Consider the following 15,996-nt stretch of genomic DNA (forward strand, 5'->3'; position numbering starts at 1 on the left):
AAAACAGCAACAACTGAGATCTTAACTCAGAAATAGCTCCACATGCCAAATGTTAATCTTTGTGTATTTGAAGAGGAACAAATAATGAGATCAGCTTTTTAAATGGTCAAATAACGATATCATTAAAGGTGTCAGTGTTGAAAACCCAGTGTTGGTCAGGCTCTACTTTTGTTTACATAAACGCACGGCATAGAAGAGCCACGTCGACAGGACAGGACTCAGCAGTTCATCTGCATCTAAAGGACAACAGTCACTCTTTCGATGATGCCAACATTCACATTTTGGACAGAGAGGACAGACGGTTTGAAAGAGGAGTGAAAGAAGCCATCTATGTCTACTGTGAGCGACCATCTTTGAAGAGAGGGCGGGGCTTACAACACCAACTGTCTGCCATCTCTAATCCAGTTTTGAGATCCCTCCCCAGACACCTTAACGCCCACTCACATCCTGGGTCTTTTGACCTCAGTAACTCACATGATAGGGTGGGGCAAGGCTTCACAATGGGTTCATCTGAAACCTTGGCTGACTGTGACACACACCCGTTTTCACACCGTGGCGCGTGTGATTAGGTAGAGGATCAACAGGGGGTCCATGATCCTCTTGGGGGACACTCCCATAGGGTTTAAAATCTGGGACTCCCCACCAATTGCTCTTAGAACTGAAGAGGCTTCTCGGATGAGATCCAGATGCTTTTCTTTCCAAGATCCTTAGACTACGACGACCTCAACGACTGAGAACCTTCACAGACCCACTGTGGAAATAGATTGTTTACCGCAACAAGCAAAACACTGAGACCGATCGCAAGTTCCTTAGGCTATACCAATAGGAAAACTCTGGATGAGGATAGTTTTAGCTTACTATAGCTGGTGAATTAGCTGAAAATGAATGTAAAGGGAGGGTTTTCAGTCATTTAATCATTTAGACCGGCAGATTAGTCGTCTAAGACCTGCTGAGTGGCCAGAATTTCAGTGTTTTCCTTTCATTTGTGTGTATACTTTAAAACATTTAGAATATGTAGAGAGGATTTCTATTTCTGTGTTCTCTTAACATTACCACAATATTTAAAAGGTACTGTTGGGTTGGGGTCCAAATTCTGACAATAAAATTATATAGTGCCTCAAAAAGAGTTTTTTAGCTTCACATCCTAATGAATTTTGAACCGGTCAGATACAAAATAAATGTAACTGTTTAATCTTGGTATGCAACACTGCTTTTGAAGACTGGTATGCCTCATCCTGGTAATATTGTAATGAGAAGGAACATACACAACATCCACAGCATAGATATAAGCCAAAGCTCTTAACAGGGACTCTGTTGTTTTACTTGACTGAAATATCAGGTAACAGCTAAAAATGAAGCTTGTGCTCCAAACCTGCAGTTTGTTAAAATACTTGTTTTTCTTTTCTTTTCAGAGATGATCCAACTCTTTATTGTTTACAAGAAATGTAAAATTGAAAGACCTGTGGCTGTTATGGCTCAGCATTGGCGAGGAGCAAATCATTTGTCCACATAATAAAGCAGTTTCCTGTACGCTAGAAGATTTTCAAACCAACATTTCTGGTATTACAAAGAGAATAATAATATAAAAGAAAACCATCAAACCTCTTGTTTAACTGGAGAAAATGTGGGCTTAAATAAAGTGGGTCATTTAAAAGTAGAAAACGGCTCTTTTTACAGTAAACAGACAATTTACAGTTAAAATTTACAGTTTTCAGTGGTAAAAACTGTAAGTTCCAGGCTAGTACTGGTAATTTAAAATGTATCCTTTATATCTAGAGTTCACGAAGCGGGCCATGCTGGCCACTGGTGGCCTTTTTGTAATATACTTTTCATGCCACACTATAAAGTGACAGGACTAAAGTATCTGTTCAATTTCAGCTTGTCTTTTGTAGCCATTGTTGCAGAGTAAACCTCGCTAACGTTGACAAATGAACCATCCTCTAAGCACGTTGCTGCCCTCAGTCGCGCTCGCTCCCTAAATTGGCACTCAATCATGAAAATTTGGAGAGCCTCTGCTTTTCATTATGGTTAGTTTGCCTGTAAAAATAATATTGGTAGTGGAAAATGACTTCTTATACATATTTTATGTGCTTTTATATCCTTATTGTTTAGTGCAAATGTAATTAGGCCCTAATAGGAAAATATAAAATTTCTAATCAGTTAAATTTAGACACACAGACAAAACCACAGACATTTCTCATTTCTAAGTGCAAGACAACTGTCTGTTTACAGTAAACAAGTGAGTGAAATTTACAGTTTTCAGTTGTAAATTGGCACATCTGCATAAAGTACATGCGAGCATCGGAAATTACCGTATTCCCATTCTGCCTGTTATTGTTTGTGTTGCTCTGCTTTCTGACCCTGCAGCTGAGCCTACTGTCTGCTGCTCTGCGGGGTGCTGCGCACACCTGTGGGTAAATCAGCAAGAAATACAGTCATGTGCAAATACAGCAGAATTCATCATTTTGTAGTGTTTGTAAACCAAAAACATTTAAGTGTAAAGGTGAGCAGACAAATAAGACTCCGGCTCTGTTTCTAATCAGTTATGTTGATTGTGGTGGGTTTTGTGTTTTCATTTATTTATTTATTTATTTTTAAATGAAAATGTGTTCGGGTAAATTATCACCTGCCTCATTCCACACACGCTTTCAATTTCTCTCAGGATGACTCGTTTCTAAGTCAGTCCTACGCATTCTTTTATTCATTTTTATTCATTTTTATGTAAGAAACAATAACTTGCAGTCCCTTTTTTTTCTCCTTTGTTTTGGTCATTTTTCAATCCGTACTTACTTGATGAGTGCACCTGCTCCCAAACCTCCCATACATCATCTCCATAGGGAGTAGTGTGATTGAAATATGTTATGTATGACCCCGTGTATACGCCTGCACCCACACACACACACACACACTGACCACAGGTGCTGCTTTTCTAATATCCCTGTCTCTCTTGTATGATTTGGTCTTAGGGTGAAGTTAGGGTGAGAGGCAGAGGCACACACACACACACACACACACACACACACACGGCGTAAACAGAAATAACCTCAAGGTTAAGATTTAATCATTTGGGCCCTCTGTAGACGTACCGCACCTCCATGCACATACATAGAAATCAAAGCCAAGCTTTGTACACGTGCATGCACACAGGTCAATTTCTTTTTTTATATATATTGGGGTCAACGGTTTGGGATTGCTGGAATTTTTTTAATAGTATTGGAGAAACTCACAAACATACAGCCTAAAAATATCAATCTGTTGTGGTCAAATGGAAAACATTTCTTACACTGAACGACATATAAAACAGGCTTTTTATGTGCGTGCTGCACACTGAGTGAATAGCCATTATTACATGCTCTCTGTCTTTGTTTCTCATAAGATACAGATACATACATTTATGCACTTGCATATAACTATGGTTTCACCATGCAGGCCCTGATGAGTTTTTGTTTGGATATGCTGTGTAGAAATGTTGTTTTTTTTTTTTTTTGGGTTTTTTGCTCTTCCATGTGTTCTCTAAAGTCTAAGAATGGCACAAAGGCAGGAACAGCAGCATTAAACTTTTTACTTGTTACCCATTTACCCACTGGTGTCACCTTAGTCTAACTGGTAAAGTTATCATTCATGGTGTGAAAGCACAGGGCTGGGTTACAGATCTTTATGTTCTGCATTAGATAAGATAAGTCAACAGTTTTTGTGCACTTTCTGTTTTAAGGCATTGTCATGCCATGGCAGGCAAAAATAACCAAATGACTTCTGCGCCATTGGCTGCACCTCTGTCTTAATGCAAATGTATGCAAATGTGAAATTCCAGAGATTTTCCAGTAACACGATGACTTTGTGGTTGGAATTTATCGGAGCTTAAATGGTGACTAAGTCAAGGTTACCGTGAGAAAGCTTTTGCTTAGATTTGGCCAGCGAGACTAGAAAAGCGCTCTATAAAAGCAAGTCCATACCTGAGGATGAAGAGGCAGAGAACATACGCACGGACCCGTAATATTCAACTTAACAGAGGATCTAATGCAGACTTAATTTTTAGTCTGACCCTAGGAAATGTTTAGTGTCCTACTAAGTCATCTATAGTCTAAATTTGCACTTTGATTCACTGATTTAAAAAAGAAAAATTCCACAAAACATGATCTAAAGTTCAGCTGCTGCCTGCCATTTAATCCATAACTACATAAAACCTTATTTTGCAAATGTACAGTCTTGCATCTTTGAGATTCTGCGTCCTCTGCACATCTATGTCTGGTTGGCTCCTTGTAACAGCCAGCGCCTGTCTTCTATCGTCACATGGTTGATGGCAGTTACGCCTGGATTAGTTTTCAGTTAGATGAAAATGTGAAAGAAGAAGCAAAAGCAACTGTCACTGAGAATGTGACAGCGACTGTCAGGGCTCTGTTAATGCGCCGCTCCCTCCGCGCCCTCTCTGTAAATGTTTAGTTAAATACAGCCTCCGTTTTCCAAAAATACAACACAATAAAGCGTCCTTTGACCCCAAACATCGTGTGATGTCATAAATGTGCCTTTGTATGTTAGCTTTGAGCTACAAGGTAATGCTTCTCCATTCAGGCTCATGTGATGTTGTATGCTTTTTCATTTGCTGTTCACTTGATCATTCTTTAAGATCATTTGTATTTTTAATCAATAGATTAATTTCAAAATAAAGGCCCGTTGCTAATATGATATATTATAATTTATAATGAGGAAAAAAGTCACTTTAAACCAAATAAATAAAAAAAAGAAATAAATCCAGGATGTGCACCATAATATTTACTGTAGTTGTTTTCTCTCTTTTTCCAGCATAGTTTTTGTCTCTGCACTAGCAAGCTTATTCTGTAGCTAGGATTGTTGTGTGTGTGTTTGCGTGTGTGTGCGTGTTTCTGTTAAATTGATGGAGAGCTTGTTATTGTTGGTCTGGAAAGCATCCCTTGGGACTGAGAGGAGAAAGCAACCACACAGCTGAGACCACTCTCACTAAAGTCCTGTGTGTGTGTGTGTGTGTGTGTGTGTGTGTGTGTGTGTGTGTGTGTGTGTGTGTGTGTGTGTGTTGCCTCTCAAATAAATGTAGGCATAATAAGAGCTTTTGCCAGCTGAACACTCTCTCTCTCTCTCACCTCCCCTCGTCCCTTCCCGTTATTCATTTCCCAATCATCAGCACAAATATACACACATTTGTAGCTTTAGGATTACTCATTATGTCTGGTCTTTCTATTATTAGTTTTGTCATTTAAAGAATTGATCACTCCAAACAGAAAAGCCCAAACAAACCCAAAACATGCTCGTGATTCATGCCCTACTGTTGCGAGTCATACGTAGTGCTTTTAGAAGGACTGTCTGTCTGTTTTGATGAGGCATCATTTAGTCAAACTTACTGTCGCATCCAGTCGACTAACAAACCTCAAACCTGCTGCATTTGTACATTTTAAAGATGTGGCGGTTTGCGTCTGTGCTTATGTGTTACTGAATTAATATCTCTGTTACAGATTGGTCATCATATTGAAATTTATTCTGTCTTATGTATTCAAAACTAGTGGCAAAGTGACATCATGAAGGTTTAAATTTTAACGACCTGGAATTTGAATATACTGAAAAATGTTGAATACTTGGTCACAGCATGAATGAGAGTGGAAATACATTTGCATATATTTGTGTGGCACTATGAATAATTTAATAGTTGTTTCATTCTGGTTTACCCTTGGTGCAGAAAAAAAAAAGGTATGTAGGCTGTTTGTTTGAGGCTTTTTTGTTTTAAATTGTTTGTTTTGTGAACTCTATTGACCGGTAGAGGTTACCTAAGGTACGCTGATTTTCTTTGGTAATTTTATTACATAAAACCACCGTATAGCACATTAACTATAATGCTGTGTGTGTGTGAGTATACTTGGCTGACGCAGGGAAGTAGATTTCCTGAAATATCTGGTTTAATGTGGCATAAAGGAGCAGCGCCCCACCACCAACGTGCCATTACATCCCCTCCAAATCTGTGTGTGACAGCTCTCCTGGCAGTGCTAAGATTCATACCATCGTCTCGAAGAGCACGTGTGTGCGTGCGTCCTGGTTAAACATGTTGAAATGATCTTAATTTTAAGCAACTAGGAGTTTATCTTGTTTGGCACTTGACACGAAGCTGGTTTTCAGCTTTAAAAATATAGTTGTATACTTTGTGTATATATATATATATATATATATATATATATATATATATATATATATATATATATATATATATATGAAAGTGCAGAAAATGCTAAGTGGACACAGGAATCAACCATGTTTTGTCAGAGACACTTTTTCCAGTGCGCTCTAATTCTAGTTTTCACAACATAGAGAAGTGGGAATTTACATGGGGTTAAAATTACCGACACACATTGGATTATTTTGTGAGTACAAACTGACTCACTGTGGAATTCAGACGCAAAGGAGTTCCACCAGAGACTAATTAAGCACTTCTTCATCTTTTAGGATGCCATGTGCTTTGTGCTTGACTCATGTATATGACTTTCGGTTTGTTTTTTTTCTGTGTGTTGGCTTCATCTTGGGTACTCATAACATTGTAATGCTACGTTTGCTTTTCCAGTCTGCAAAAATAAAATGCGTTGTCTCTCTTTGTAGATGACCCGACAGAAGCAGACGTGTGGTTGCTCAACAGCTGCACTGTGAAAAACCCTGCAGAGGATCACTTCAGAAACTCAATCAAGTAATGAAAAAGCACACAAACGATATGTATCCTTGTCTTGTTCGAAGGATCGTTACATTTTAATAGGAACTGGATAAAGAAGTGTTAGCTTTGCTTAGTAGGTCTTTTATATGGGGTTGTGATGGCTCATTTCTCTATCAGAAGAGTTTAAAATACAGGAAAAAAAGTAAAAAAATTTTAATTATAAGAAAAAAAGAATTAAAAAATAATATTAACACAAATTAAAAAAACTGGCATAGGTAGAATTGCTGCTCAACAGACAATCAGAAATGGTTTTCTACAAATGAATGTGTGCCAAAAAGATTTCCCCGCTGTAGCGAGTTTGTTTTGTTATAATAATTATGTCTTATATTACTAAATCTGAATCACGATCACAACTATGTGTGACAAGGGAGCACAATTCACTCATAAATAAATGAACATCTAATTGTGTTTCGTTAGAAAACGTAATCCAGGATCAATTTAACACAAATGAACTACAAAACATGGCATGTTTAACACATTTTAAGCCAAAATGCAGAAGCACTAAGTGCAGCCTTACTTCTCCCATAGGAAATAAGAAGGTAAGTAGCCCCCAGGTGCTGCTAATCAAATGCACTTGATTAAGTGATCATTAACAAGGGTGAGCACATCTATAAAAGCAGAATTTTGTCCCTTTTGCTGGTGTGGATCATTCAGATGATCGTAAAGGAAATGCGAACATTTTTTCCAGGAGCGGACATCCTGAGTTCAGAGCATGAAATTCTCATCGAAACTCCAAAAAACCTAAGAGGTACATCTGAGACTTCACAGCCTCAATTAGCATGTTAATGTACAGTTAGAAGAAGGCTGAAAAGTACTGTTTGTTTGCAAGGGTTGCCCAGAGAAAGCCTCTCCTCTCTGAAAAGAATATGGCAGCACAGCTTAGGTTTACAAAGTTGCATCTGAACAGACTACAAGACTTCTGGAACAATGTAGGTCTGGGCGATATGAGGAAAATCTAATATCACAATATATTTTTGGCTATAACACGATATATATATCACGATATTGGATTGCATTTTTTTTTTTTATACAGCGCTTTTCGAGACCCTCAAAGCGCTTTACAATTCCATTATTCATTCACTCTCACATTCACACACTGGTGGAGGCAGCTACAGTTGTAGCCACAGCTGTCCTGGGGCAGACTGACAGAAGCGACGCTGCCATATTGCGCCATCGGCCCCTCTGGCCAACACCAGTAGGCGGTAGGTGACGTGTCTTGCCCAAGGACACAACGACCAAGACACACAGAGCTGGGGATCGAACCGGCAGCCTTTTAAATCACCTCCCAAAACAAATTTTATTTGCAACCATAAAGTGCCTAAAATGCACTATTGCACTGGTATACTCATTCAAATTCACCATTCAGTGTTTTTTTTTTTTTTTTTTTTTTTTTTTTTTTCACTTTGAATTCAAAAAATCTGAATGAATTAAAATGTTTGGTTTTTTAAAAACATTTTATGGTTATTTTTCCCAGTCTGGTCGTGTATAAACATGCATGTGTGCCATGTAGAAGATTTTCTGGTTGGGAGGGGTAATGATGCATTTGCAGTGTGTGGGAGAAAGAAAACTCGCAGTGAATTACATGCAGACAGCTTAATGCCATGGCAGTTACTCGATGTATACTCAATGGTTACGATAAAGCCGTTTTAACCATCGTACATGGAAAAACTCGTGAGGCATCAAGTACATTCGATATATCGCCCATCCCTAGAACAAAGTGGAGATGCTGGTCATGATGCACAGTGCCATGTTTGTCAAGACCAAACACAGGCAATGAGCACGGTGGTGGAGGGCTGATGATTTAGGGGTGTTTTGCAGATTCAGGTCCTAGGCAACCTGCGGTCATTGAATCAACCATTAACTCCTCTGTATACCAAAGTATTCTAGAGAATCTTTCTGACAGCTAAAGCTTGGTCCACAGTGGGTCAAGCAATAGGATAATGATCCTAAGCACAGCAGCAAACCTACAACAGAATGGTTGAAAAAGGTGTAACGGCCCAAAGTCCAAAACTTAACTTGATTGAAATGCTATAACAGGACCTTAAGAGAGCTATGCATAAACAAATGCCTACAAATCTCAATGAACCAAGCCTAACATTTATCCACAGCAATATGAGACACTGAAAAGGTCATATGGAAACCGTTACTTTTAGTTGTTGCTAGTAGGAGGTTCTACAAGCTAGTGAATCCCGGGGTGTACTTAGAGTTTGTATTAAAATAATTGTAAATTTTGTGAGGACTAGATGGATTTTTACCATATTCTGACTAATAAAACCCCAGACTTGACAGAGGGTTTACTTTACCATGACTGTAGATCTTTAAACATCTTTAATTATTTCAAAATGTACCTTTTTACTCCAACGTGGACATAACTGTGATGCTTTTTTGCGAAAACCATTTTTCTTATGCATAATTTTGTGTGTGTGTTCTTTTTTACCCTTTTGCCCGGTGTCAATTTCCACCTACTCACTGTTCTACTGGTCTCTCTCAGCAATACACACACACACACACACACACACACACACACACACACACACACACACACACACACACACACACACACCTATTTGCATAAACACAGAGAAATTAAGCTAACTGTTTTGCATTTTGATTAATTTGCCTCCATCAGGGGCGCACACACCTGGCGGGTATGTGCTTTTGTTTGTGACTCAGAACTTGGATTTTGCTACTAAAGGTTTTAAGGTTTACTTTGAGTAAGAAATCCAAATCCCAAATGATTTAAGCACACATATATGTTTTTATGTCCATATACTGCATATTATTGCATGCGGTTTTAACCTTACCATGCCAGTGTGAAGAGGGAAAGTGGAATTAATGATCCTTGTCTAACATCAAGTTAGTCGTGTGAAATTAATATACACTTGAGCTTCTCTCCTGGGGCCTCTCGAGAGAGTGCAGGTTAACACGCTTTTGCTCTGACCTCAGCTGCTCCAGTGCATCAGTGGCCCACAGAGAGAACTAACAATAATCAAAAATACAACCTAATTAGATATCAGGGATTTTATTCTGGCTTAAATACTCAGAAAATTGAGAAAGATTTTAGTTATTGTTTGTTATTATGATATTCCTTTATTTTCTTTATTGCCCCTCTCATTACAAACCGACAACACACAGCATGGAGCACCAGCTGAATTTCTGCACCAGCCAAACAAAAGAGCTGAGCCCCAGTTAGCTTCACTTTGTTTTTAGATTTTACTCTTTTAGATTATTTGCATTTCGGGCTAAATCAGGCTAAAGCTTTAATTTATTATCTGCCACATTTTCATTTTGGTGGCTGAATTATTGCAATTGAATAACTTCTATCAAGGGAATATTTCAAGAGCCGAACAGTTTTACTTGGCCAACCTGATCAGTGCAATCTTCATGCTCCAGCTGTCTCCTGGTGCTCGGTTCTTTCATTCCTTTTGTTATGGCATTTTTTTTTTTTTAAATAATGCTTCGAATTTGCCAATTGAAATGCACGAAATAACAACACACTTCAGGACTTTGAAATGTCTTCCTCGTTGATGCTAGAGTTTTTCTTAGACTGGAAAATCACCCAGCTGTAATGCTAATGCAATTAATGCTCTATTCACTGAGAAGGACAAAAACACTCACACACAGATGCACACACGTACACAGAAGAAATGGAAAAGTTTTTCTCCCTTTCATCATTTGCAACGTGCAAGATGGAGACACAAAATGAGGGGGTACGGGATGTGAGTGAATCCAAATGCCGACATGTCGTTCCATTTTGTTCTTTTCCCCAAGAATTATTTTTTTTCTTTGCCTTCTCTTTGTATGATGGACAGAGAGAGGGGGGGAAAATGAGAGGAGGAGACAGGCACACGAGCTGCCTCGTGCTCAGTCACGCGGTAGCCCTTACGCCTGCGCCTCCTGGTACCACACACTCACACTCAGACTTCGCACACACTTGCATGGGCTGGGGCAATATTTCTGTTCAGATAGTAAGGTCCATAGTTTGTTTGGACAAAGACGGTTTTTGTAGTTTTGCCTCTCTGCAACACTGCACTTGATTTAGACCTCGGTGGATATCAGTGAACACTGTAGCCACTTTCAGCTGTTGCTTGTTTGTGAGTCTCTGCCTTCAGTTTTGTATTTAAAAACTGAAAAGCTGTTCTGTTGGGTTCAGATCATGTGACTTGGTGTAATGTCAACCTGGTAGCCCATTTTGTTGCTTTGAGAAACTCTTGGATTGTTTTTGCTGTGGGTCGTTATCCATTTGCACTGTTCAGTTTTCCAGCATTTGTCTGAATGTGAGCAGAGTACAGTCCTACACACTTCTTAATTCATTCTGATACTTCTATCAGCACTCAGAGAATCAATCAATAGTTCCTCTGGCCTGTGCTATGCTACACATCATGAGCTTGCTCTCTCCTTCTCCATACTTTTCTCTCCCCATCAACCTGCTTCAAGTTAATCTTGGTTCTAATGATGGCCTCCTGCACGTGCATCTATTTGGGCCTCATATTTAAAATTATAGTGAAAAGCTATAAAATACAAATTCAACACTTTGGATCATCATTTGATCATTTCATTTGCCATTAAATAACAAGGGAGCAGGCCTCATTCGGCCATTAAACTGCTTTTCTTAGGGCCTAACTTGTTGTACCAAACTGTAGGTTATTTCATTTCATATGAATTTTTAAATTCTGCTTTGTGATAAGTTGACTTGTAACCTTGATAAAGTATGTACACTACCAGTGGAAAGTTTGGACACACCTTCTCATTCAATGGTTTTTCTTTATTTCTACGACTTTCTACATTGTAGATACAAACTGAAGACATCAAGTATATAATGCAGGAGAAGAAATGGATGAATAAATCTAAATATGTCTTATATTTTAGATTCCTCAAAGTAACCACCCTTTGCCTTGTTGACAGTGCTGAAGACCCCTGGCCTTCTCTCAATGAGCTTCATGATGTAGTCACCTGAAATGGTTTTCACGTGTGTGCCTTGTCAGGGTTCATTTGTGGAACTTTTTGCCTTCGTAACGGGGTTGGGACCATCAGTTGTGTTGTGCAGAAGTCAGCTTGGTACACAGCTGACAGCCCTATTTGGCAACTGTTAGAATTCATGCTATGGCAAGAACCAATCAGCTAAGAAAAGTGAAACTCAGTCCATCATTACTTTAAAAACTGAAGGTCAGTCAGTTGCTAAAACTCACAAACTCATCAAACCCTGCAAGAAAACTGGCGCCCCAGGAAGGAAGACCAAGAGTCACCTCTGCTGCTGAGGATAAATTCATCTGAGTCATCAGCCTCAGAAATCGCAAGTTAACAGTGCCTCAGATGAGAGCCCAGATAAATGCCACACAGAGTTCCAGTAGCAGACACATCTCTACATCTACTGTTCAGAGCAAACTGAATCAGGCCTTTATGGTCAAATAGCTGCTAAGAAACAACTAATAAGGAAAAACAACAAGAAACACAAGGAATGGACATTGGACCAGTGAAAATCTGTGCTTTGGTCTGATGAGTCCAAATTTGAGTTCTTTGGTGACTTCCTCATGAAGCTCATTAAGAGAGCACCCAAGAGTGTGCAAAGCAGTAATCAAAGCAAATAGTGGATATTTTGGAGAATCTGAAATATAAAACACATTTTGAGTTATTTTACACTTTCTTGTTTACTACATAATTCTGTATGTGTTCATTCATAGTTTTGATGCCTTCAGTGAGAATCTACAATGTAAATAGTCATGAAAATAATGGAAAACCATTAAATGAGTAGGTGTGTCCAAACTTGTGACTGGTAGTGTATGTGTGCATGTCTGAATTTCAACTCTTTACCAGCTAATCATTGGTGTTAAGCTGGTTTGAGCATACATTTCTGTAAAAAGTAGATAGCTAACTCACTATCCGATCTAAAAAGTGTTAGTCCAAAGGACAGCAAGAAAAGTGAAAACCAGTCCACTGTTGGAATGACTGGTAGAGAGGAGTTACTCCATAAAAAGAAATGCGTGGCCACATTTTAAGTTTAGTAAACACGATACAGGACAAAGTAAAGTTATAGGCAAATATTGCTGCTTTACAAGGAAACATAGCCGACATCCTAACCTTGTCACAAAATATGCCAAGTGCCTGTCACAGGAAAAAGTGAAAGAAACCCGAGGACTTGTTAGCCACAGCTCTGCACTGCACAGGTGCCTGCTCGCTCTACTCCACATGGTAAAAATGTAATATGTTAAAAGACTTTGGCAGGAAGAGTAAAACAAATCAGAGAACTTGAGTCATAAGAAGTATAATGTGAAATATCACTTATATAAAATTAATATTCACCAGTGAAAAACAGGCTGAAATTAAAATGTGCACTGGGAAATCTGAGCAGCTGTCTACTTCAAGTGTCTTCTAATATACACGACAGAATGGCATCTACTTGACACTCAAAGCAGCCAGTGCCTTAATTATGCAGTATTGTAGGCTTCAGCACAGTTTTATTAAAATATGAACATTTTAATATTTACTAAAGTGTCATTCGAGAGGCATTTGAGAACAGTATCACACGGGTTATTAAGGTCCTCAGTGACCTTTCGCATTCACAAAGATGAATGAGAAATGCATTATTTGTTGCGTTGTTACATTTGTTACAATCGAAGATCACTAGCGTATTGATTTTTATATAAAAACAAAGGAAAACATTAAAGGTCCCTTAATTAAACTTGGTCCAAATGTATGTACACCTATTAAATATTTCCTAAAACATAGATAAATTGATTTTTATAGGGGTAAATGTGACAGTTAATTGTGATATATAGTTGTGTACTATCATGTGTAAGAGGAAAAAGCCAAATGAACACCGGCCAAACATAAACACACACATTATCGTGGTCACACAAGTAACAAGTGTAATAATAAACGAGCTGAGGGGTTTTAAACTCAAACACAGGGGCTTTGAACAGTCTTCTATGGTGGTTTGGAAAGACACAGTGAAAAGATGGTTTATTACTTCAGGAGAACTGGGGCTTAGTTGGCATCCATGCCAAGTGTGTGTGCGATAAGGAGCTGAATTTGCGCATATGTGTATGAGGGTTGTCAGGTGGATGAATGCCCAGGCAGAGCGCTCTGTGTCTGGTGTGAAGGGTTTCCCAGTGAGAGAACGCGATCAGATATGCATGAGGTTTCTTTTGAGTCTGCAGTGTGAGCGAGTTTGTGTGAGTGCACGCACAAAATCCATTTATGGTAGATCTATAGTGAGCGCCGATAAAATGCGTGTTCGTCAAGGATGCCTAGGAGAGGTTCAGATTTATTCTGTGCTGATTATAATTGAGATTATATGAAAGCCCAAGACAGAATTTGTTTGCTTAATAATTACTTTCACTGGTGTTGCAATGCCAGCCGTACGGTTGCCCCTCAGCGTTTTCAGTTTGTGCTCGTCTGGCTCTCTCCGGTCAGCGTGCAGGGAGAGATTGGATACCTTCCAGGATCCTTTAAAAGAGTGAAGGTCTACTCCACCCTGCTGTTTACTCCTCCGGCAGGGCTTTGGCATCAGGAACTAAGTAGCATAAACTGCTAATAGAGCAGCTTCTGAATGCTAAAAAGTCAGTTAGTATGGATGTTTGGGAAAGCATGCGTGTGCATTTAAATGCCAGAATCTATAGTGTAATTCAATGTCAGAGACCTCTCAAATCAATGAATGCAGAATACATTAAAGGAGTAGTTGCTCAGCACGCTGCAATTAAACCGCTCTCCGTTGGTGTGTATTTCAGCATGTGTTGGATTTCTCCACTTGGCTGTTTCTACTAATTAGTATGATCAAGGGAATGGATGTTTAACGAATTAGAAACCAGCTCAGAGCTCTATACTTCCAAATACACCAATTCCCATATTATATTTACATTCATTTCAATATAATTTTAATATTCATGAAACAACCGCAAGAAGGGAAAAAAAACAGTTGTTAATTGAAAAGGGGCCCACATCACACAGAATGAACTCGTGGAAGACGTCCAAAGTGTATATGTAATGTGCTTATACGGAGTATTTCTAACAGATGTGTAGGCTGGGTGTGACTTTGTGTTATAACCCTTGGCTACAGGACAGTTTACATCAGTGTTGCCTTGGCAGAAGTTTCTGTGCAAATTTAGGGCCTTTAATTTTAGACCATATGCTGCCAAAAGTAGATTGGAAAACGGAACCAAAGCTACTTCATAACTATGCTACATATCAAATATCATCCTAGTTATGGTTATGCATTGGTGTTTTGATGTGATACAAGGATGGAACATGGTTTGTTCCCCAGTATTTTTCTAATTTAATACTTGTTTATCACACTCCAGTGTTTCAGGTCATCAAACAAATTGAAATGTTAGACAAAGATAATACAAGTACTGTATTTTTCGGACCTTAAGGCGCACCGGATTATAAGGCACATTAAGCAAATCAAAACAGTCAGATAAGTCAAACTTGGAAACATGAGAACCGTTTGGAATGAATCTATTTATTTTACTTTCTCATCATTAATCGCTTTGGAAAACATTAACACGATTAAGGTTGTGGTTATGGTTATTATTAAGGTTAGGGTTGGGGCTGGAATACACGGCTGGAACGTGTGTTACCCTCGAGAGTGTCATTCTGTTCGATTCCCGTTCCTGTGGGACGCCTCGGGATGTGACAAATCGTCGGTATGTTACGCGTCTCGTAGTGCTCCGTCAATCCATCAAGCGGTGCGGCTTCGTAGTTTACCAAAGTCGTACTAAAACATTTTTTGACAGATTTTTGAGCGCCGTGTAGCACATAAAATCGGTTCAAGGTCAGTAAGCACAACCAGAATTAATACATAAGGTACACCGGATTATAAGGCGCACTGTCGATTTTTGAGAAAACTTTAAGTGCGCCTTATAATACTGTAAACAAAATGCACTTTCTAAATGAAGGTGTCGGTTATTAAGGGGAAAAGAACTCCAAACCTACATGGCCCTGTGTGGAAAAGTGATTCCCCCCCGATAAACCTAATAACTGGTTAGGCCACCCTTAGCAGCAACAACTGCAATCAAGCATTTGCAATAACTGGCGAAGAGCCTTTAATAGCGCTTTGAAGGAATTTTGACAAACACTTTTTTACACCACTGTATACAGTGAAGTTATAGGTGGTGATTATGCTCTTCAGTCCATGCAATTTAGAAAAAGTGACTTTTATTTCACTGATTTCTGATGAAACATCTACCAAGGAGAACGTACAGCATCAAAACGTTATTCTGCTCTGAGAATGAGCGGGTCTCTCGAAAACCTTGAATTACTTGTGCCGAGACCGTAGT

The 15,996-nt window shown here is 38.9% G+C and overlaps 1 protein-coding gene across 1 annotated transcript in view; it reads left to right on the plus strand.

The window, feature by feature from the left end:
• cdkal1 (CDK5 regulatory subunit associated protein 1-like 1) overlaps positions 1 to 15,996 on the plus strand; it is a 255,607-nt gene that overhangs the window by 31,955 nt on the left and 207,656 nt on the right. Inside the window, exon 4 of the mRNA XM_026183920.1 lies at positions 6,613 to 6,697. Within this exon, the coding sequence (XP_026039705.1) occupies positions 6,613 to 6,697 (85 nt within the window). The remainder of the gene's footprint in view (positions 1 to 6,612; positions 6,698 to 15,996) is intronic.

Source organism: Astatotilapia calliptera, chromosome 11 (assembly GCF_900246225.1).
Source record: "Astatotilapia calliptera chromosome 11, fAstCal1.2, whole genome shotgun sequence".
Taxonomy (NCBI): domain Eukaryota; kingdom Metazoa; phylum Chordata; class Actinopteri; order Cichliformes; family Cichlidae; genus Astatotilapia; species Astatotilapia calliptera.